Here is a 24762-nt window from a genome sequence, read left to right as displayed (position 1 = left end):
GTTTTTCACAAGACTGATGTTTCTGTCAAAATTGGAGCTGAGATTTTTTTAAGAGGCAGATTAATAGTTAATACTTCGAGGAGGTTTCATAGCTGTGAAAAGGATAATCTGTTACACTTATCACCTTTATTTTTATTTCGTGTCACACAGCTGTTTACCAATAGCGAGCAAATGTTAGTGCCACGTGGTTGGCCTCTGCAAGATCCTTTACAGTGCGTGTGTCATGCAGCACGTCACAGCTCAGGAGATGTTCCATAGTCTGGAGGTCCCGTCCACACTCACAGTCTGCCGCATCTTCAGTGTATCCCCACTTCAGCATGTTCCATTTGCTCCTCCCCACTGCCTGTCCGCAGTCTGTTGAGACTGCGCCTTAAATTTATCACCATAAATTTATTTATTTATGTACACCTTTCTGAATCTGACCAACATCAACAACACAAATGTGACATGCTCATCTTGTGCTGCATTGTACAGCCTCCATTGGGAGAGTCACAATCTACAAATAGCGCTATAATCTACAGGAAGTCACGGTGGCACAGCGGTAAAGTTGCTGTCTTGCAGCGCCAGAGACCCGGGGGGTTCGATCCCGACTACGGGCGCTGTCTGTACGGAGTTTGTACCTTCCCTCCTTGACCTGCGTGGATTTTCTTCGAGATCTTCGGTTTCCTCCCACACTCCAAATACGTGCAGGTTTGTAGGTTAATTGGTTTGGGATAAGTGTAGACAATAGACAATAGGTGCAGGAGGAGGCCATTCGGCCCTTCGGGCTAGGACCGCCATTCAATGTGATCATAGCTGATCATTCTCAATCAGTACCCCGTTCCTGCCTTCTCCCCTTACCCCCTGACTCCGCTATCCTTAAGAGCTCTGTCTAGCTCTCTTGAATACATTCAGAGAATTGGCCTCCACTGCCTTCTGAGGGAGAGAATTCCACAGATTCACAAGTCTCTGACTGAAAAAGTTTTTCCTCATCTCCGTTCTAAATGGCCTACCCCTAAAATAAGAAGTTAGGTAATTCTTAGGTATTCTTAAACTGTGGCCCTTGTTCTGGACTCCCCCAACATTGGGAACATGTTTCCTGCCTCTAACATGTCCAACCCCTTAATAATCTTAGAAGATCTCCTCTCATCTTTCTAATTAAAATTATCCCCAGTGTGTGTAGGATAGTGTTAATGTGCGGGGATCGCTGGTCGGCGCAGACTCGGCTCGCCGAAGGGTCTGTTTCTGCGCTGTGCCTCTAAACTTAAGCTGAACTAAATGGGGCAACACGGGCTCCTAAGTTCCTCATCGATTTTGCTAACTCTGATTTGTGCTGTGAATCCGAAGATGGCCGGTTATACTAGTTTGGCGTTTCAGCGCAAATGAGCTCCCTTTAGACCCTGTGGCAATCTCTTCCACAATTCAAACATCAATTCAATGAATGGGAGATTTAGAGTTAGCCTGTGCAACAAACTGGGTGTTTAATAATTAAACCTTTTATGTTCTATTTTGTGCGCTTTAAATGGGAAGATCCGTGTGTGTGCGTTTGCTTTTTTTTTAATGAAACCAAAGCACCTCTGTACAAAAAATGCTCTTTTTTTTTTACAGCCAATTTACTCCGAAGAATAAAACAATTACCATTGATTTTGATACAATAAACAAAAGTGGAAGTAGCCTGAAGTCAAGCAAAGTTGCTGCACCAGCATCTTCGTGAGGCTGCAGTTTATTCACTGTGGAGAATCAGGGCTACTGCTTCCAGTGGACTTTTTATGTTAGTTATTCTTCAGAAGATACCTCCTGCTGTCATTCTCCATTCTAAAGGTTCAGTTGAACTGATTTTACTTTATATTACATAAATAAACTGATGTATGTTTTGTGCTTTCTTTCACAACTAACATACACTGATGAGCCAAAACATTATGGTCACCTGCCTAATATGCTGTTGGTCCTCCGTGTGCCGCCAAAACTGCGCCGACCCCCCCCCCCCCCCCCCCCGGACTCTACAAGACCCCTGAAGGTGTCCTGTGAGTATCTGGCACCAAAACATTAGCAGCAGATCCTTCAAGTCCTGTAGGTTGCGAGGTGGAGCCGCCGTGGATTGGACTTGTCGATCGATCCAGCACATCCCTCAGATGGTCAATCGGATCGAGATCTGGAGAATTTGGAGGCCAGGGCAACATCGTGAACACTTCATCATGTTCCTCAAACCATTCCCGAACAATGTGCAGTGTGGCAGGGCGCATTATCCTGCTGAAAGAGGCCACTGCCATCAGGGAATACCATTGCCCTGAAGGGGTGTACCTGGTCTGCAGCGATGTTTAGGTAATTGATGTCCACATGAATGGCCGGACCCAGTGTTTCCCAGCAGAACATTGCCCAGAGCATCACACTCCCTCCACCGCCTTGTGGTCTTCCCACAGTGCATCCTGGTGCCCTGACTTCCCCAGGTAAACGGCGCTCACCTACACGGCCATCCACGTGATCTAAAAGAAAACGGGACTCATCAGACCGAGCGACCTTCTTCCACTGCTCCAAGGTCCAGTTCCGACGCTCGCGTGCCCAATGTAGGTGCTTTTGACAGTGGACGGGTCATCATGGGCACTCTGACCAGCCTGCGGCTACACAGCAGGGTGCGATGCACTGTGTATTGTGACACATTCCTCCCGTGACCACCATTAAAATTTTCTGTGACTTGTGCCACAGTCGACCTTCTGTCGGTTCGGACCAGGCGGGATAGCCTTCGTTGCCCTTGCGCATCGATGAGCCTTGGGCGCCCAACACCCTGTCTGTCGCCGGTTTGTGGTTTGTCCCTCCTCGGACCACTGTCGGTCGGTACTCACCACTGCTGACCGGGAGCACCCCACAAGCCTTGCCGTTTCAGAAATGCTCTGACCCAGTCATCTGGCCATAACAATTTGTCCTTGTCAAAGTCGCTCAGGTCTTTACTCCTGCCCATTTCTCCTGCATCCAACACATCAACTTCAAGAACTGACTGTTCACTTGCTGCCTAATATATCCCACCCCTTGACAGGTGCCATTGTAACAAGATAATCAATGTTGTTCACATCACCTGTCAGTGGTCATAATGTTTTGGCTCATCGGTGTATATCTTATTTATTGGCGAGACTAAGCGTAGACTGGGGTGACCATTTCGCTGAACACCTTTGCTCAGTCCGCCTTGGCCTACGTGATCTCCTGGTTGCCAAATACTATAACTACCTTGCCCATTCCCCCACTGACCTTTCTGCCCTGGGCCTCCTCCACTGTTCGAGTGAGGCCAAGTGTAAAATGGAGGAACAGCATCTCTTATTATAACATATAACATATAACAACTACAGCATGGAAACAGGCCTGTCCGGCCCTACCAGTCCACGTCGACCATTCTCCCTGACCTAGTCTCATCTACCTGCACTCAGACCATAACCCTCCAATCCCCTCCTATCTATATACCTATCCAATTTACTCTTAAATAATAAAATCGAGCCAGCCTCCACCACTTCCACCGGAAGCCCATTCCATACAGCCACAACCCTCTGAGTAAAGAAGTTCCCCCTCATGTTACCCCTAAACCTTTGTCCCTCAATTCTGAAGCAATGTCCCCTTGTTGGAATCTTCCCCACTCTCAAAGGGAAAAGCCTACCCACGTCAACTCTGTCCGTCCCTCTCAAAATTTTAAAAACCTCAACCTTCTACGCTCCAAAGAATAAAGACCCAACCTGTTCAACCTCTCTCGGTAGCCTAAGTGCTGAAACCCAGGCAACATTCTAGTAAATCTCCTCTGTACCCTCTCCATTTTGTCGACATCCTTCCTATAATTTGGCGACCAGAACTGCACACCATACTCCAGATTTGGCCTCACCAATGCCCTGTACAATTTCAACATTACATCCCAACTTCTATACTCGATGCTCTGATTTATAAAGGCAAGCATACCAAACGCCTTCTTCACCACCCTATCCACATGAGATTCCACCTTCAGGGAACAATGCACAGTTATTCCCAGATCCCTCTGTTCCACTGCATTCCTCAATTCCCTACCATTTACCCTGTACGTCCTATTTTGATTTGTCCTACCAAAATGCAGCATCTCACACTTATCAGCATTAAACTCCATCTGCCATCTTTCAGCCCACCCTTCCAAAAGGCCCAAGTCTCTGTAGACTTTGAAAATCTACCTCACTATCAACTACTCCACCTATCTTAGTATCATCTGCATATTTACTAATCCAATTTGCCACACCATCCAGATCATTAATGTAAATGACAAACAACAGTGGACCCAACACAGATCCTTGGGGCACTCCACTAGACACTGGCCTCCAACCTGACATACAATTGTCAACCGTTACCCTCTGGTATCTCCCATTCAGCCATTGTTGAATCCATCTTGCAACATCACTATTAATACCCAACGATTTAACCTTCTTAATCAACCTTCCATGTGGAACCTTGTCAAATGCCTTACTGAAGTCCATATAGACAACATCCACAGCCTTGCCCTTATCAATTTCCCTGGTAACCTCTTCAAAAAATTCAAGAAGATTAGTCAAACATGACCTTCCAGGCACAAATCCATGTTGACTGTTTCTAATCAGGCCTTGATTATCCAAATAATTATATATATTGTCCCTAAGTATCTTTTCCATTAATTTTCCCACCACAGACGTCAAACTAATAGGTCTATAATTGCTAGGTTTACTTTTAGAACCTTTTTTAAACAAAGGCACAACATGCGCAATGCGCCAATCTTCCGGCACCATCCCTGTTTCTAATGACGTTTGAAATATTTCCGTCATAGCCCCTGCTATTTCTGCACTAACTTCCCTCAATGTCCTAGGGAATATCCTATCAGGACCTGGAGACTTATCCACTTTTATATTCTTCAAAAGTGTCCGTACCTCCTCTTCTTTAATCCTCCTAATTTCCATCACTACTCTACTTGTTTCGCTTACCTCACATAATTCAATATCCTTCTCGGTAAATACCGAAGAAAAGAAATTGTTTAATATCTCCCCCATTTCTTCCGGCTCAGCACATAGCTGTCCACTCTGACTCTCTAATGGACCAATTTTATCCCTCACTATCCTTTTGCTATTGACATATCTGTAGAACCCCTTGGGGTTTACTTTTACATTACTTGCCAAAGCAGCCTCATATCTTTTTTTCGCTTTTCTAATTTCCTTTTTAAGATTCCATTTACATTCTTTATATTCCTCAAGAACCTCATTTACTCCCTGCCGCTTATATTTATTGTATATCTCCCTCTTTTTCCGAACCAAGTGTCCAATTTCCCTGGAAAACCATGGCTCTTTCAAATTATTATTCTTTCCTTTCCACCGAACAGGGACATAAAGACTCGGTACTCTCATAATTTCACCTTTAAATATCCTCCATTTCTCTATTATATCCTTTTCATAAAACAACAATTTCCATTTCACTCCTTTTAAATCCTTTCTCATCTCCTCAAAATTAGCCTTTCTCCAATCCAAAATCTCAACCCTTGGTCCAGATTTGACCTTCTCCATAATGATATTGAAACTAATGGCATTATGATCACTAGACCCAAAGTGCTCCTCAACACATACCTCCGTCACCTGACCCATCTTGGGCAGATAACAACCATGAATATTGCTTTCTCTAACTTCAAGTAACCCTTGCATCTCCTCTCTCTGCGTCCCTCCCCCATCCTGGTCATCGTACCAGTGTCACTGTCATCCTTTTGAGTTTCATTGACTGCGTAACTCATTATCACCTTGCCCACTGCCAACAATGGAGCTCCATCTTTCCTTGAAGGTAGACACAAAATGCTGGAGAACTCAGCGGGTCAGGCAGCATCTCGAGAGAAGGGGTGATGTTTCGGGCCAAGACCCTTCTGCCTCTCCACCTTTCCTTGATCATCGTTACTTTTTTGCATATCTTTCGTTCATTTGTTCTATATATCTCTATATATAGACTCTATATCTCACACTGTACTGTGTCTCTCAGTCTGAAGAATGGTCACAACCTATTACTTTTCTCCAGAGATGCTGCCTGGCCCGCTACGTTACTCCAGCCTTTTGTGTCTATCTTTGGTTTAAACCAGCATCTGCAGTTCCTCCCCACACAAATATTGAACTGCTGTTGTCAAGCTTTACATGGGGGTGTCTTGACTCTTGATTGGGGTGTAAGCTGCCCAAGCGAAATATGAGGTGCTGTTCCTCCAATTTGCGCTAGGTTTCACTCTGACAATGGTGGAGGCCCAGGACAGACATTTCAGTGTGGGACGGAGGGGGAGTTAAAGTGTTTAGCAACCGTCAGTCAGATCAGGTAGGTTTAGGCGGACTGAGAAGAGGTGTTCAGCGAACTTAATGATAGCTTACAACCTAACGGTCTGAATCTTGGAAGATGGACACAAAGTGCTGGAGTAGCTCTGGAGAAAGAGGATGAGTGACGGTTCGGGTCGAACCCTTCTACAGACTCCGAAGAAGGGTTCCAACCTAAAAAAAGCTGAAGACGGTTTCCGACCCGACCTTTTCTCCAGAGATGCTGACTGACCTGCTGAGTTACTCCAGCATTTTGAGTCTATTTTCTGTATATCATATCATATCATCATATATATACAGCCGGAAACAGGCCTTTTCGGCCCTCCAAGTCCGTGCCGCCCAGTGATCCCCGTACATTAACACTATCCTACACCCACTAGGGACAATTTTTACATTTACCCAGCCAATTAACCTACATACCTGTACGTCCTTGGAGTGTGGGAGGAAACCGAAGATCTCGGAGAAACCCACGCAGGTCACGGGGAGAACGTACAAACTCCTTACAGTGCAGCACCCGTAGTCAGGATCGAACCTGAGTCTCCGGCGCTGCATTCGCTGTAAAGCAGCAACTCTACCACTGCGCTACCGTGCCGCCTAAAAACCGTATAAACCAGCATCTGTGGTGTTTTCCTACACAGCGAAGAGTACAGCACAGGCCCTTTGCCCCACAATGTCTGTGCCAGAAATCATGCCAAGCTAAACTAATCTATGCCTGCACGTGATCCATATCCATCCATTCCCAAATGCCTTAAATGACACTACCAGCACCCATGGCACAAGGCTCACGTCACCCAACCCTTGGTGTCAGAAAAAACTCTTTCTCCCTTGAACTTAGTCTGAAGAAGGGTCTTGACCCGAAACGTCACCGGGTGACGCCAGCAATGGCTGCCTCGCCAACAGTCTGTCTGTCTCCCTTCCTTTGTGTTTAAATAGGTTGTGTTAAATGCATGTTTTAGACAATAGGTGCAGGAGGAGGCCATTCAGCCCTTCGAGCCAGCACCGCCATTCTATGTGATCATGGCTGATCATTCTCAATCAGTACCCCGTTCCTGCCTTCTCCCCATACCCCCTGACTCCGCTATCCTTAAGAGCTCTATCTAGCTCTCTCTTGAATGCATTCAGAGAATTTTAGTGTTCTTTAGCTTGTTTTATGGGGGGGGTTGGGGGAAAATCTCTTACTAAGACGGAGATGCGATTTTTCCCCGTATCGTATCTCCGTCCGCACAACGGCCTGACATCGAGGAGCTGGCGGCCTCTGCTGGAGACCGACTTTAGAGAGCTCCACCGTGGGAGCCTGCGGGACTTTAACATCGCGGAGCCCGCGATCCCTCTGCCAGGGATCGACCTCGGAGCTCCAACCACGGGTGCTTGTGGACTTAGCATCGCGGAGCCCGCAGCCTCTGGTCAGTGACTGACGTCAGGAACTCCAAACCGCGGGAGTTTCAACCGCTCCGAGGTGGGAGTTTCGACTGCTGACTGCGGGAGCTTTGATCGCCCCGACCGTGGGAGAAATAAAGAGGAAGAGGATTGGACGTTTTTGCCTTCTATCACAGTGAGGAATGTGGGGAATCTGCTGTGGTGGATGTTTATGTTGATCTTTATGTATTTGTGCGTCTTGTTGCTTTTTTTCCCGTATGGCTGTATGGTAATTCGCATATCACTGTACCTTAATTGGTACATGCGACAATAAAAGGCCTTTGAAACATCACCCATTCCTTCTCTCCAGAGATGCTGCCTGTCTTGCTGTTACTCCAGCATTTTGTGTCTATCCCTTAAACTTTGTGCCTTACACCTTAAAGCTATGTCCGCCACTGTTTGACATTTACACTCTGGAGAAAAAGGTTCCAACTGTCTGCCCTATCTATGTCTTTCATAATTTTATATGCTTCTATCAGGTTTCCCTTCAACATCCGGCTTTGACCTCTCCCTGCAGGAGATGCAACAGCTGTCCCTTTACCTCCCCCTCGACTCCATCCAAGGACCCAAACAGTCTTTCCAGGTGAGGCAGAGGTTCACCTGCACCTCCTCCAACCTCATCTACTGTACCTGTTGTTCCAGGTGTCAACTTCTCTACATCGGCGAGACCAAGCGCAGGCTCGGCGATCGTTTCACTCAACACCTTCGCTCAGTCTGTCTTAACCAACTTGATCTCCCGGTGGCTCAGCACTTCAACTCCCCCTCTCATTCCCAATCTGACCTTTCTGTCCTGGGCCTCCTCCTTTGTCAGAGTGAGGCCCAGCGCAAATTGGAGGAACAGCACCTCATATTTTGCTTGGTAGACACAAAATGCTGGAGTAACTCAGGCAGCATCTCAAGAGAGAAGAAATGGGTGACGTTTCAGGTTGAGACCCTTCAGACTGATGTCAGGGGAGGGGGCGGGACAAAGAAAGGATATAGGTGGAGACAGGAAGACAGTGGGAGAACTGGGAAAGAGGGACAGAGGAATTGTCTGAAGTTAGAGAAGTTAATGTTCATACCGCTGTTTGGGTAGTTTACACCCCAGCGGTATGTACATTGACTTCTCTAACTTCAGATAATCCCTGCTTGCCCTCTCTATCTCCTCCCCCTTCCCATTTCTCCCGCTAGTCTTCCTGTCTCCGACTACATTCTATCTTTGTCCCGCCCCCTCCCGTGACATCAGTCTGAAGAAGGGTCTCGAGCCGAAATGTCACCCATTCCTTCTCTCCCGAGGTGCTGCCTGACCCGCTGAGTTACTCCAGCATTTTAAGTCTACCTTCGATTTTAACCAGCATCTACAGTTTTTTTCCTGCACACTCTCCCTGTAGGTAATACCTTCTAATCCAGACAGTATTCTTCTGCACCCTCTCCAAAGCCTCCACATCCTGTAATGGGGAGAGCAGAACTGCACAAAATACCACAAAATGTGGTCCAACCCCAAGTCCTATAAATTGGAATATTTAAATTGACCTCTTGAGCCTGGGATCTTTTGTTTGAGGTTGGTGCTTTAAAGTAAGAAGTGGGGTTTTGAATCATTAATTGGTTCCATGGCAAAATTTCAGCAGACAAAACCAAAGGAATTTCAGACCCAGTGTCAGTGGGCAGCACTGGCGCAGCGGTAGAGTTGCTGCCTCCCAGCGCCAGAGACCCTGGTTCAATCCTGACCACGGGTGCTATCTGTACGGAGTTTGTACGTTCTCCCTGTGACCCAGGCTTTCCCCGGGTGCTCAGATTTCTTCCCACACTCCAAAGGTGTGTAGGTTAATTGTTCTTGGTAAAATTGTAAATTGAACCTAATGTGTGTAGGATAGTGCGAGTGTACACGGGTCGGCATTGGGCCGAAGGGCTTGTTTCAACGCTGTGTCTCCAAACATAGCTGTTGCAGCAATCTCTATTTATTCACAAACTGCTGGAGTAACTCAGCAGGTCAGGCAGCATCTCGGGAGAGAAGGAATGGGTGACGTTTCGGGTCGAGACCCTTCAGCAATCTCTATGGTGGACAGAACCTTTTTCCTAGGGATGTACAGGTCAAAGACAAGAGGGCATAACTACTTTAAGGTGAGGGGAGCAAAATCTGAAGGGGGGCTTGGAACAGGCTGTCAGGGGTGGTGTAGGAGGCAGCTACGATTGTGGAGTTTAAGAGGCTTTTAGTTAAGCAGGAATGTAGGGACATGGATCACATGCAGGTAGAGGAGGTTAGATTATAATCAAAAGGAACTGCAGATACTAGTTTATACTAAAAATAGACACAAAATGGTGGAATCACTCAGCAGGTCAGGCAGTCCTTTTGGGTTGGGACCTTCAGAGATTAGGTCAACTTGGGATCATGTTTGGCACAGACATTGTGGGCTGAAGTGACTGTTCCTGTGTTGTGCCATTCTATATATAATAATCTATATTAAAAAATGCAAATGCTGAAAATATTTCAAGACAAAACCAGGGAGATGGTGGTAGATTTCCGCAGGCACAGCCAGGTCCCCCCGACACCGGTGAACATCCAGGGAATAGACATCGAGAGGGTGGATTCTTATAAGTACCTGGGTGTCCACCTCAACAATAAATTGGACTGGACCGAAAACACCGATGCGCTATACAGAAAGGGCCAGAGCAGACTTTATCTGCTGAGGAGACTCAGGTCCTTTGGAGTGCAGGGGGCACTCATAAGGACCTTCTACAACACGGTGGTTGCATCGGCCATTTTCTATGGAGTGGTCTGCTGGAGCAGCAGCATCTCAGCGACGGAAGGGAAGAGACTCGACAAGCTGGCCAGGAAGGCCAGCTCTATCCTGGGTTGCCCCCTCGACTCAGTGCAAGCGGTGGGAGAGAGGAGGATGATGGCAAAGATAACATCGCTGCTGGACAACGACTCCCACCCCATGCAGGACACTCACTGCACTGAGTGACAGACTCCTTCGCCCCAGGTGCGTGAAGAGGAGATATAGGAGGTCCTTCCTTCCCGCTGCTGTGAGACTGCACAACCAGCACTGCTCCCAGCAGACCAGTCACAGTAACAGCTAAGAACACACAGAAAACTGATGACAATTTATGTGTCTTTTATTTATAATGAATGCTCTCTTGCTATCCACTTTGCTGCTGTAACACTGTAAATATCCCCGGTGTGAGACGAATAAAGGAATATATTACATATGAAATTTAATTGGAACTATGAATGAAAATAACTTTGTATTTTCAGCATCTACAATTTACTTTCCAGGTGTAATCTATAGCCTTCCTGGTGTTAAATGTTTATCTTTATTGCAGTTATATTAAAGAACAAGAACAGAAATGATGATGTTATATAGTCTCATTTTTTTTCTTTCTGCTGCTTTTTAAAACCGTTAGCATTTCCATTAGAGGCTTTCCTTACAACAAAGTATTCCGTTCTAATAAAGCTGATCTTAGGATCAAGGAGGCAGTTTGGCCAAGTGTACTGTAGAAACTGCTGATGTTGGTTTTTTTTAGACTTTGTTCAGAGATATCTCTGCCGACCAGCGATCACCCTGTACACCAGCACTGATTGACACACTATGCACAATGTAAAATGTTACCAAAGCCAATGAACCTGTGTGTCTTTGGAGCGTGCAAGGAAACCGGAGCACCCGGAGAAAACCCACGTGGTCTCAGGGAGAACGTGCAACATCCATACAAACAGCTCCCGTAGTCAGGATCGATCTTGGGTCTCTGAGATTAAAAGGCAGCAGCTCGACTACGCATAGACACAAAAAGGTGGAGTAACTCAGCGGGTCAGGCAGCATCTGTGGAGAACATGGATAGGTGACGTTTCACAGATTGCTGGAGTAACTCAGTGGGTCAGGCAGCATCTGTGGAGAACATGGATAGGTGACGTTTCACAGAGTGCTGGAGTAACTCAGCGGGTCAGGCAGCATCTGTGGAGAACATGGATAGGTGACGCTTCACAGATTGCTGGAGTAACTCAGCGGGTCAGGCAGTATCTGTGGAGAACATGGATAGGTGACGTTTCACAGAGTGCTGGAGTAACTCAGCGGGTCAGGCAGCATCTGTGGAGAACATGGATAGGTGACGTTTCAGGTTGGGACTGGTGAGGTCTGAAGGGTTCCGGCCCCAAGTTACTGATTTACAGCAGCCCATTGTGCAAATACCTCCCAAACCCCGAGATATCCTGCTGACCATAAATTCGACCCACCTGCCCATTACCGGAGGATTCTGAAGAGTTTCAAAGGATTTTACTTTAGTTTAGAGATCGGTACAGCGTGGAAACAGGCCCTTCGGCCCACCACGTCCGTGCCGACCAACAATCACCCATACACGAGGTCTACCCGAGACGCAACTTACAGAAGCCAATTAACCTACAAACCTGCACGTCTTTGGGATGTGTGAGGAAACCCACGTGGTCCCAGGCTCACCTGTCCATTTCCCTTCAGAATCTCATATGTTTCTCTAAGATCCCCTCTCATCCTAAATTCCAGTGAATACACTGGAATTTAGAAGGATGAGAGGAGATCTTATCGAAACGTATAAGATTATTAAGGGGTTGGACACATTAGAGGCAGGAAACATGTTCCCAATGTTGGGGGAGTCCAGAACAAGGGGCCACAGTTTAAGAATAAGGGGTAGGCCATTTATAACTGAGATGAGGAAAAACCTTTTCAGCCAGAGAGTTGTGAATCTGTGGAATTCTCTGCCTCAGAAGGCAGTGGAGGCCAATTCTCTGAATGCATTCAACAGAGAGCTAGATAGAGCTCTTAAGGATAGCGGAGTCAGGGGGTATGGGAAGAAGGCAGGAACGGGGTACTGATTGAGAATGATCAGCCATGATCACATTGAATGGTGGTGCTGGCTCGAAGGGCCGAATGGCCTCCTCCTGCACCTATTGTCTATTGAATACAAGCCCAGTCGACCCATTCTTTAATTCATCATATGTCAAATGTCATCATATGACATTGTGTGTGTCTATCTTCCCTGTAAATCAGCATCCTAATTCCTAAACAATTAAATATCTTGATTATTAAATTGCTGATTGAGGGAGGTCTTTAAAATGTTTGATTAGATAGGATGAAGTTATTTTAATAACGGGGGACAAGTTAAAATTCAAACTATCGGGATGTGAAATTGGGAAGTACCTCAGGGCTTGCTAGTGAAAAGCTGGAACTCTTCCCCAAACGGCCGTAGATGTTGGGATAACCGAATCTTTCAAAACCAAGATCTATATATTTCTATTAGTCATGGTATCAAGAGACAAGCAGCAGAAATAACCAATATGGAAGTACTGATCAACTAGGAGCTAATTAAAAGGACTTCCCATGTTCCTGGGCTCTGATAGTTTTAAGCAAGATGGAGTGCAGGCCAAAAAATCTTTTCACAACTTCAACGAGTGATCTTTTTCCTGAAGGTCTCAAAGACTGCTTTGAGCATTTATTGATCCAATATCATTTAAAAACAGGAATTACCTACAGATTTTCTTTTAGTTTAGAGATACAGTGCAGAAACAGGCCCTTTGGCCCACCGAGTCCGCACCGACCAGCGATCCCCGCACACTGACACTACCCCACACACACTAGGGAACAATTTACATTTACACCAAGCCAATTAACCTACAAACCAGTACATCGATGGAGTGTGGGAGGAAACCCACGCAGGTCACGGGGAGAACGTACAAACTCCGTACAGACAGCACCCGTAGTCAGAATCAAACCCGGGTCCCTGGCGCTGTGAGGCAGCAACTCTACCACTGTGCGGCCCATGATATTAAAGATTGTTGCAAAAAGAAATTTGCGACAACGTGATGTTTGGCATGTAATTCAATATTTTTGAATACTCCATGTTTTAAATGGTGTTACTGCCACTCATTGATAGAATTTATGCCTCTCATTCTGAGAATGATAGCAAAGACCTTTAGCTTTGTATATGGTCTAATATTTCAATGTGTTATGAATGGAGTGCGGCTTACTAAGGATGCTGACTTAAAGATCAAATTTGTTTGCTATGCGCTGGTCAATATTTATATCTACCTGCCAGTCAGAAGCTTGAAAGCGCGCACCACCAGACTCACGAACAGCTTCTTCCCCTCTGTTATCAGGCTTTTCAATGGTCCTTCCATAAGCTAGGGCACTGTCCGATTCACCTCTACCCCATTGCGGACAGTGGACTTTGTCTCTGGAACTGTGATAATAGACAATAGATAATAGGTGCAGGAGGAAGCCATTCGGCCCTTTGTGCCAGCACCTTCATTCAATGTGATCATGGCTGATCATTCTCAATCAGTACCCCGTTCCTGCCTTCTCCCTATACCCCCTGACTCCGCTATCCTTAAGAGCTCTATCTAGCTCTTTCTTGAATGCATTCAGAGAATTGGCCTCCACTGCCTTCTGAGGCAGAGAATTCCACAGATTCACAACTCTCTGACTGAATTTTTTTTCCTCATCTCAGTTCTAAATGGCCTACCCCTTATTCTTAAACTGTGGCCCCTTGTTCTGGACTCCCCCAACATCGGGAACATGTTTCCTGCCTCTAACGTGTCCAACCCCTTAATAATCTTATATGTTTCGATAAGATCCCCTCTCATCCTTCTAAATTCTAGTGTATACAAGCCTAGTCGCTCCAGTCTTTCAACATATGACAGTCCTGCCATTCCGGGAATTAACCTAGTAAACCTACGCTGCACGCCCTCAATAGCAAGAATATCCTTCCTCAAATTTGTAGACCAAATCTGCACACAGTACTCCAGGTGCGGTCTCACTAGGGCCCTGTACAACTGCAGAAGAACCTCTTTGCTCCTATACTCAACTCCTCTTGTTATGAAGGCCAACATTCCATTGGCTTTTTTCACTGCCTGCTGTACCTGCATGCTTCCTTTCAGTGACTGATACACTAGGACACCCAGATCTCGTTATACGTCCCCTATTCCTAACTTGACACCATTCAGATAATACTCTGCCACCAAGGTGGATAACCTCACACAAATCCACATTAAACTGCATCTGCCATTCATCCGCCCACTCACACAACCTGTCCAAGTCACCTTGCAACCTCATAGCATATTCCTCACAGTTCACACTACCACACAGCTTTGTATCATCTGCAAATTTGCTAATGGTACTTTTAATCCCTTCATCCAAGTCATTAATAATGCTACAATGCTGAGAAATTCTGTGGTATTTTTCTTTTGCTTTACCTTTTGTGCTTGGTTTTAGTTTGGAGATACAACGTGGAAACCGGCCCTTCGGCCCATTATAGACAATAGACCATAGGTGCAGGAGGAGGCCATTCGGGCCTTCGAGCCAGCACCGCCATTCAATGTGATCATGGCTGATCATTCTCAATCAGTACCCCGTTCCTGCCCTCTCCCCATACCCCCTGACTCCGCTATCCTTAAGAGCTCTATCCAGCTCTCTCTTGAATGCATTCAGAGAATTGGCCTCCACTGCCTTCTGAGGCAGAGAACTCCACAGATTCACAACTCTCTGACTGAAAAAGTTTTTCCTCATCTCAATTCTAAATGGCCTACCCCTTATTCTTAAACTGTGGCCCCTTGTTCTGGACTCCCCCAACATAGGGAACATATTTCCTGCCTCTAACGTGTCCAACCCCCTAATAATCTTATACGTTTCGATATGATTGAGTCCATGCCGACCATTGATCACTATATTGATCACTATATTGTCACAAGTGACTAGGCACAGTGAGATTCTTTGCTTGCCTACCCAACGTATACAAATAGCAGCCGCCTAAGGCGCTGACAAAGTTACAAAGCACGCCGGCTCCCCCTTCTGTCCCCGTCCCCCACAGCGGTTCCCCCCACGCCCATTGTCCTTTGTCCCCCCCCCCCTATAGTCCATTGTTCGCCCCCCACCATGGTAATCCACCATCTCCCCCCACCATGGTAGTCCATTGTTCTCCCCCCACCCCCTAAAGGTGGACCTCCACGCTCTCGTCGATCGTCGACCTCCGCGAGGCTTCACCACCCGCGAGGCCCCATCGTCGCAAGGCTCCACTTCACCGCCACCAAGGCTTCGCCGCTGTCGACGCCCCACTTCGCGTCCCCTTGGTGCCCACCCGGGCCCCAGCCGCGGGCTCCGTTGGCCCGCGAGGCCCGGCTCCTCCAACCGACCCGGGCATCTACACGGCAATCTGGGAGGCATAGAGACCGCAGCGCCTCCATAAAGGCCTCCCGCCTGGCCGCCTGTTACCTCCCCCCTCAACTCCATCAAAGGACCCAAACATTCTTTCCAGGTGAGAAAACCAACATTTCCGTCACCTACAACAGGACCCCACCACTGGCCATATCTTCCCATCCCCTCCCCTCTCTGCATTCCGCAGAGACCGTTCCCTCCGCAACTCCCTGGTCCACTCGTCCCTTCCTACCCAAACCACCCTAACCCCGGGCACTTTCCCTTGCAACCGCACGAGATGCAACACCTGTCCCTTTACCTCCCCCCTCAACTCCATCAAAGGACCCAAACATTCTTTCCAGGTGAGACAGAGGTTCACCTGCACCTCCTCCAACCTCATCTATTGCATCCGCTGCTCTAGATGTCAACTCATCTATATCGGCGAAACCAAGCGCAGGCTCGGCGATCGCTTCGCTGAACACCTGCGCTCGGTCCGCATTAACGCCACTGATCTCCCGGTGGCCCAGCACTTCAACTCCCCCTCCCATTCCCAGTCTGACCTCTCTGTCATGGGCCTCCTCCAGTGCCATAGTGAGGCCCGCCGGAAATTGGAGGAGCAGCACCTCATATGTCGCCTGGGCAGTTTGCGGCCCGGTGGTATGAACGTTGACTTCTCCAACTTCAGATAGCTCCTCTGTCCCTCCCTTCCCCTCCTCCTTCCCAGATCTCCCTCTATCTTCCTGTCTCCACCTATATCCTTCCTTTGTCCCACCCCCGACATCAGTCTGAAGAAGGGTCTCGACCCGAAACGTCACCCATTCCTTCTCTCCCAAGATGCTGCCTGACCTGCTGAGTTACTCCAGCATTTTGTGAATAAATCGATTTGTACCAGCATCTGCAGTTATTTTCTTATACGCCTGTTATCCCAGTTGTGTTATCCCAGTTTTGTATCCCACACACTGGGGAGATTTACGGAAGTACATTAAACATGCAAACCTTTGGAATGTGGGAGGAAACTGGAGCGCCCAGAGAAAACCCACGTGGTCAAAGCGAGAACGTGTAAACTCCGTGTGGACAGCACGGGAAGCAACACTACTGCTGCACCACATCGCCTTTAATCATATGGATGAACTGCAGGTGCTGGTTTACAAAAATAACCTGGAGTAACTCAGCGGGTCTCAGCATCTCTGGAGAACATGGACAGGTGACGTTTCACAGAGTGCTGGAGTAACTCAGCGGGTCAGGCAGCATCTGTGGAGAACATGGATAGGTGATGATTTGGGTCGGAACCCTTATACAATATACATGGATAATGCGTCGGGGAGCAGGGAGTGGTGTAGCTGTGGACTTGCCACCTCACAGCACTGGAGCACCTGGAGAAAACCTACTCAGTCACAGGGAGAACGTACAAACTCCACAGAGGTAGCAGCCGAGGTCAGGATCGAAACCGTGCCCCTGGTGCTGTGAGGCAGCAACTGTGTTGATGAGCCACTTGTCTTTGGCTTGATTGCACGATCTAAATCGAGCCATTAAACCCAATTGGCTTTGCTGTTTGTAAGATCTTGCCGTGTACAATTGACAATAGCTGAAAAGGAGTGCATTGGGGAGATGGCAATGTTCCTTATACACCGATCAGCCAAAACATTCTGACCTGATGAACCAAAACATTATGACCACCTCCCTAATATGCTGTTGGTCCTCCGTGTGCAGCCCCATACGCATCAGGGTGCGATGCACTGTGTATTGTGACACATTCCTCCCGTGACCACCATTAACATTTTCTGTGACTTGTGCCACAGTCGACCTTCTGTCGGTTCGGACCAGACGGGATAGCCTTCGTTGCCCTCGCGCATCGATGAGCCTTGGGCGCCCAACACCCTGTCTGTCGCCGGTTTGTGGTTTGTCCCTCCTCGGACCACTGTCGGTCGGTACTCACCACTGCTGACCGGGAGCACCCCACAAGCCTTGCCGTTTCAGAGATGCTCTGACCCAGTCGTCTGGCCATAACAATTTGGCCCTTGTCTTTACTCCTGCCCATTTCTCCTGCATCCAACACATCAACTTCAAGAACTGACTGTTCACTTGCTGCCTAATATATCCCACCCCTTGACAGGTGCCATTGTAACAAGATAATCAGTGTTATTCACTTCGCCTGTCAGTGGTCACAATGCTTTGTCTGATTGGTGTATTATTTAAGAATTTTTGTTTTGTGTGTGTGTGTGCCGATATTGTCTTCGTCAGTGAAGGCAGCAGCACCTCGTTGTTCTGGAATTCATTTGACCAAAGTCTGAAGAATGGTCCCAACCCAAAACGTTACCCATCCTTTTCCTCCAGAGATGCTGCCCGACCCGCTGAGTTACTCCAGCACTTTGTGTCTCTCTTTGGTGTAAACCAGCATCTGCAGTTCCTTCCTTTACAATCCATTTGACCAGTTCTGTTGATAATACAGCAGAGCTTGATTCCACTATTCAATTTATACCTGAAATAATGTTTGAAATGGATTTCAAGCATATTATTTAGATCGCAGGAGGCACAGTGACACTACGGTAGAGTTGCTGCCTCACAGCGCCAGAGACCCGGGTTCGATCCCGACTACGGGTTCTGTCTGTACGGAGTTTGTACGTACTCCCCGTGACCTGCGTGGGTTTTCCCTGTGATCTTCTGTTTCCTCCCACACTCCATCGATGTACTGGTTTGTAGGTTAATTGGCTTGGTGTAAATGTAAATTGTTCCCTAGTGTGTGTAGGATAGTGTCAGTGTGCGGGGATCGCTGGTCGGTGCGGACTCGGTGGGCTGAAGGGCCAGTTTCGGCGCTGTATCTCTAAACTAAAAGAAAATCTGGAAATAATTCCTGTTTTGAAATGATATTGGATCAATAAATGTTCAAAGCAGCCTTTGAGACCTTCAGGAAAAAGATCACTCGTTGAAGTTGTGAAAAGATTTTTTGGCCTGTATTCCATCTCGCTTAAAACTATCAGAGTCCAGACACATGGGAAGTCCTTTTAATTAGCTCCTAGTTGATCAGTACTTCCATATTGGTTATTTCTGCTGCTTGTCTCTTGATACCATGACTAATAGAAATATATAGATCTTGGTTTTGAAAGATTCGGTTATCTCAACATCTACAGCTGTATGGGGAAGAGTTCCAGCTTTTCACTAGCAAGCCCTGAGGTACTTCCCAATTTCACATCCCGATGGTTTGAATTTTAACTTGTCCCCCGTTATTAAACTACACCCTATCTAATCAAACCTCGAACATTTTAAAGAACTCCCTCAGTAATCAATTTAATAATCAAGATATTTAATTGTTTAGGAATTAACTGCGGATGTTGGTTTATAGACAATAGACAATAGGTGCAGGAGGAGGCCATTCGGCCCTTCGAGCCAGCACCGCCATTCAATGTGATCATGGTTTACCCCGAAGATAGACACACCATGTCATATGATGACATTTGTCATATGATGAAAGGATTAATGAATGGGTCGACTGGGCTTGTATTCACTGGATTTTCGAAGGATGAGAGGGGATCTTAGAGAAACACATGAAATTCTTAAGGGGTTGGACAGGCGGGATGCAGGAAAAATGTTCACCATGTTGGGGGGAAGTCCCAGGGGTCACAGTTTAAGAATAAGGGGTAGGCCATTTAGGACTGAGATGAGGAAAAACCTTTTCACCCAGAGCGTTGTGAATCTGTGGAATTCTCTGCCACAGAAGGCAGTGGTGGCCAATTCACTGGATGTTTTCAAGAGAGAGTCAGATTTAGCTTTCAGGGCCAATGGAATCAAGGAATAAGGGCGGCACGGTAGCGCAGCGGTAGAGTTGCTGCTTTACAGCGAATGCAGCGCCGGAGACTCAGGTTCGATCCTGACTACGGGTGCTGCACTGTACGGAGTTTGTACGTTCTCCCCGTGACCTGCGTGGGTTTTCTCCGAGATCTTCGGTTTCCTCCCACACTCCAAAGACGTACAGGTATGTAGGTTAATTGGCTGGGTAAATGTAAAAATTGTCTCTAGTGGGGTGTAGGATAGTGTTAATGTACGGGGATCGCTGTTCGGCGCGGACCCGGTGGGCCGAAAGGGCCTGTTTCCGGCTGTATATATATGATATGATATGATATGATATGGGGAAAATGCAGGAACGGGGTACTGATTAGAAGATAGATAAATAGATCGATAGATGATTCCGGATGATAAGCCATGATCATATTGAATGGCGGTGCTGGCTCGAAGGGCTAAATGGCCTCCTCCTGCACCTATTTTCTATGTTTCTAAAATGCTGGAGTAACTCAGCGGGACAGGCAACTTTAGTTTGAGTAAACTAAAATCAATCTCTGGAGAAAAAGAATAGGTGACGTTTCAAGCTGAGATCCTTCTTCAGACTGACTGTCGGGAATGGGAAACTTAAAATTTCAGTTTTTTAGTTTTAGAGAAATTGCGTGGAAACAGACCCTTTGGCTCGCCGAGAATGAGTCGAAACCTATCCTACACACGAGGGACAATTTACCATTTTTTAAACTAACCTACAAACCTGCACGTCTTTGGAGTGTGGGAGGAAACCGGAGCACCCGGAGAAAACCCATGCAGGTCACGGGGAGAACGTACAAACTCCACACAGACAGCGCCCGCAGTCAGATGGAACCCGGGTCTCTGGCGCTGTGAGGCAGCAACTCTACCACTGCGCCACCGTGACGCCGTGAACCCAGAATGCATGAAAAGGTACAAAGAACGAATGAATGAAAGGTATGAAAAGGAAATGTTACAGAGTGATACAGCGTGGAAACAGGCCCTTCAGCCCAACTTGCCCACACCAGCCAACGTGTGTGCCTGCCCGTGTTTGGTCCATGTCCCTCCAAACCTGTCCAATCCAGGTACATGTCTAACTGCTTCTTAATCTTTGGGATAGTCCCAGCCTCAACTACCTCCTCTGGCAACTTGTTCCATTCACCCACCACCCTCTGTGTGAAAAAGTTACCCCTTGGACCACTCTGTATTGAGGTTACATTGAGTGTGAGCAAAGATACAAAACTTCTCCCCGCTCCCGCCCGGCAGAAGGTACAGAAGCTTGAAAGTGCGCACCACCAGACTCAGGGTCAGCTTCTTCCCCTCTGTTATCAGGCTTCTGAACGGCCCTTCCACAAGCTAGGGCACTGTCCGATTCACCTCTACCCCATTGCGGACATTGGACTTTGTGGAACTGATGCGCTACAATGCTGAGAACTATATTCTGCACTCTGTATCTTTGCAATACCTATTATTGAGTTTATTGTCACGTGTACCGAGGTACAGTGAAAAGCTTGTGTTGCGCGCTGACCAGCCAGTGGAAAGACAATACATTATTGGCTTTGAAGGTAGACACAAAATGCTGGAGTAACTCAGCGGGCCAGACAGCATCTCGGGAGAGAAGGAATGGGTGACATTTCAGGTCGAGACCCTTCTTCGGACATTATTGGCTGGTTACCCGTTTGTATTTATGTGGAGTGTTATCTGACCTGTTTGAATAGCATACAAAGCAAAGCTTTTCATTGTAATTTTGAGAGATTGGTTTAGAGATTTTAGATTTCGATTTTTTTTAGATTTAGAGATACAGTGCGGAAACAGGCCCTTCGGCCCACCGGGTCCGCGCCAACCAGTGATCCCCGCACACGAACACACTAGGGACAATTTTACATTTGCCCAGCCAATTAACCTACAAACCTGCACGTCTTTGGAGTGTGGGAGGAAACCGAAGATCTCGGAGAAAACCCACGCAGGTCATGGGGAGAATGGACAAACTCCATACAGACAACGCCCGTAGTCAGGATCGAACCTGAGTCTCAGGCGCTGCATTCACTACATGGCAGCAACTCTACCGCTGCGCCAATGTGCCTTGGATACAGCGTGGAAACAGGCCCTTCGGCCCACCAAAACCATGCCGACCATGATCCCTGTACACTAGCGCTATCCCACACACGAGGGACAATTTACAGACGCCAATTAACCTACAAACCTGCCCGTCTTTGGAATGTGGGAGGAAACCGGAGGACGTTCAAACTCCGTACAGACAACCTCCCCTTCATTAGGATTAAGCTGGGGTCTCTGGTGCTGTAGTGTGAGGTAGTAACACCACCATTGCACTGCAGTACACATGACAGCAATAAACCTAAACAATGACAATAGAGTTTTAAATCTGTGGAATTCTCTGCCTCAGAAGGCAGTGGAGGCCAATTCTCTGAATGCATTCAAGAGAGAGCTAGATAGAGCTCTTAAGGATAGCGGAGTCAGGGGGTATGGGGAGAAGGCAGGAACGGGGTACTGATTGTGAATGATCAGCCATGATCACATTGAATGGCGGTGCTGGCTCGAAGGGCCGAATGGCCTACTCCTGCACCTATTGTCTCTTGTCTATTGTCTAACTAAAAAGTAAATCCCCAAAAATATTTCTACAGTAGTTGAGGTCATCCTTTAAGGTCTAAGTGCTTTGATAATGGAGCCGTCTCTTATTTTTTGAGGGTGGTCTCTGATCTCAATGAGCAGTAGCTGAAGCCCAGATCAATTTTAAATAACCATACATTTTTCTTTAAATATTCAGAAACAAAATCCTTTAATGCTTGTAAAATAAAACTAACAAATAAATGTCATGCATTAATCCAGATAAGTGTCATAACCTGACACTCTTGGAGAGGCTAAATGACATGATAATCATTTTAGTTGTATCGCCATGCCAGGCTATTAAGATCGTGAAGGAGGAAATGAGCTCTCTGGGGAAATAACCATGTTTCACTTTCAGCTTTTGTTTATGGCTTCATTATAATCGGAGTGATACACAGTGGAGGCAGGTCTTTGCATCTTTAGCAATCTGCGAACAGCAATAGATAATCAACTCTCTTTGTTATGGATGCATCGGGCCAAGGTGAGATGGGATCTCTGTACCGATCTTGCCAACGAGACCTAGATTGGCTTCTGGCCTGTCGGGACCTTCGTTATGTTCAGCAATTGGCATTCCGAACTGTTATGAATAGCTTTCATATCCAATATAATCTGCGAGATGCAAAACTGCTTTCGACTCATTTTTCAGTCTCGGTCACATTCGCAATTGTTTTTCCGAGGCTGCCAACTTATTATTGTGAGTCTTCCACGCCAAAGATGAGAAGGATCAAGCTCGAACAATGTACACTTAGTTTTAGGAAAGAAAACTGCGGATGCTGGTTTAAATCGAAGGTAGGCACAAAATGCTGGAGTAACTCACAATGGCGAACCTGGTCTGCCAGGAATGGGTGACGTTTCTGTTCGAGACCCTTCTTCAGTCTGAAGAAGGGTCTCGACCCAAAACGTCACCCATTCGTTTCTCTCCTGAGATGCTGCCTGATCCGAGTTTATTGGCCAAGTATGTGCACATACAAGGAATGTGCCTTGGTGCTCCGCTCACAAATGACAACACAAACACACAGTTAACAATTAAGAATAAAACATAAACACACCAAAACAGTAAGGATACACCATTACGGTCTTAGTTTAGTTTAGTTTAGAGATACAGCGCGGAAACAGGCCCTTTCGGCCCACCGGCTCCGCGCCGACCAGCAATCCCCGCACTCTAACACTATCCTACACACACTAGGGGCGATTTTTTTACATTTACACCAAGCCAATTAACCAACAAAGCTGTACGTCTTTGGAGTGTGGGAGGAAACCGAAGATCCCGGAGAAAACCCCACGCAGGTCACGGGGAGAACGTACAAACTCCGTACAGACGGCGCCCGTAGTCGGGGTGGAACCCGGGTCTCTGGCGCTGTGAGGCAGCAACTCTACCGCTGCGCCACCGTGACCGCCCACTTATTTGCAATAGAATATTTCGATGTACTGAAAGTACCATCTGAAGACTAAAATCATGCTTGTCATCTTCAGAACTGCAATAATTACAGTGCACTTCTCCAATGTGTTGTGGTATCCTTCCTTAATGCAACAATTAGCCTGAATTTATCTTGTCAATGCTTTGCTAAACGTTTTCCTCCGAAAGTGATATTTTCACCTTCTGCGCATGTAGAAGTTTGAGCTGCCCCCTACTCAAGAAACGCGTTTTGCGATGGACTTTGCAACCTGTTAAAAACTGTTGAATTGCAGCCAATGCTACTCTGTTGGACTTGTGCAGATGGATTTGGACACAGCCACCTCCAGCAACGTTAGCATCTCTCGATCTTGTCGGCAATGTTGAAAATTACAGGGAAGATGAATGGGTTATAGACCAGGTTCGCCATTGTGAAGCTCCGTAGTGCAGTGGTTATCACGCCTGGTTTACACACAGAAGGTCCCGGGTTCGAACCGCGGTGGAACCAAGTGCTTGTTTGGGCCGTCACGGTAGTGTTGCTGCCTTACAGCGAATGCAGCGCCGGAGACTCGGGTTCAATCCCAACTACGGGTGCTGTCTGTACGGAGTTTGTACGTTCTCCCCGTGACCTGCGTGGGTTTTCTCCGAGATCTTCGCTTTCCTCCCACACTCCAAAGCCGAGCAGGTTTGTATGCTGATTGGCTTGGTGTAAATGTAAAAATTGTCCCCAGTGGGTGTAGAATCCCACAAATTCACAGCTCTCTGCGTGAAAAAGTTTCTTCTCACCTCAGTTTGAAAATGGCCTCCCCTTTATTCTTAGACTGTGTGTGACCCCTGGTTCTGGACTCCTCCAACATTGGGAACATGTTTCCTGCATCTAGCTTGTCCAGTCCTTTCCTCCCACATTCCAAAGATGTGCGGGTTTGTGGATTAATTGGCTTCAGTAAATTTGTCCCTGGTGTGTTGGGCATAATATAGAGGCAGGTCTAGGGTACGGGGTGATCGATGGTCGATGGTTGGCATTGACTCGGTGGGCTGGTGGGCCTGTTTCTGCACTGCTCCGGTTTTCTCCCACACTCCAAAGACGTGCAGGTTTGTAGGTCGACTGGCTTCAGTATCCCGAGTCATGCTA

The 24762-nt window shown here is 47.1% G+C and overlaps 1 protein-coding gene across 1 annotated transcript in view; it reads left to right on the top strand.

Annotated features, from left to right (window-relative positions):
* dctd (dCMP deaminase) overlaps positions 1–1800 on the top strand; it is a 67197-nt gene extending 65397 nt beyond the window's left edge. The window contains exon 6 of the mRNA XM_078397083.1: positions 1588–1800. Coding sequence (XP_078253209.1) covers positions 1588–1693 — 106 coding nt within the window. The 3' untranslated portion in view covers positions 1694–1800. The remainder of the gene's footprint in view (positions 1–1587) is intronic.
* Positions 1801–24762: the final 22962 nt, after the last annotated feature.

Source organism: Rhinoraja longicauda, chromosome 3, assembly GCF_053455715.1.
Source record: "Rhinoraja longicauda isolate Sanriku21f chromosome 3, sRhiLon1.1, whole genome shotgun sequence".
Lineage (NCBI taxonomy): Eukaryota > Metazoa > Chordata > Chondrichthyes > Rajiformes > Arhynchobatidae > Rhinoraja > Rhinoraja longicauda.
The sequence above is the reverse complement of the archived record's forward strand: the minus strand, read 5'-3'. Positions and strand labels throughout refer to the sequence as shown.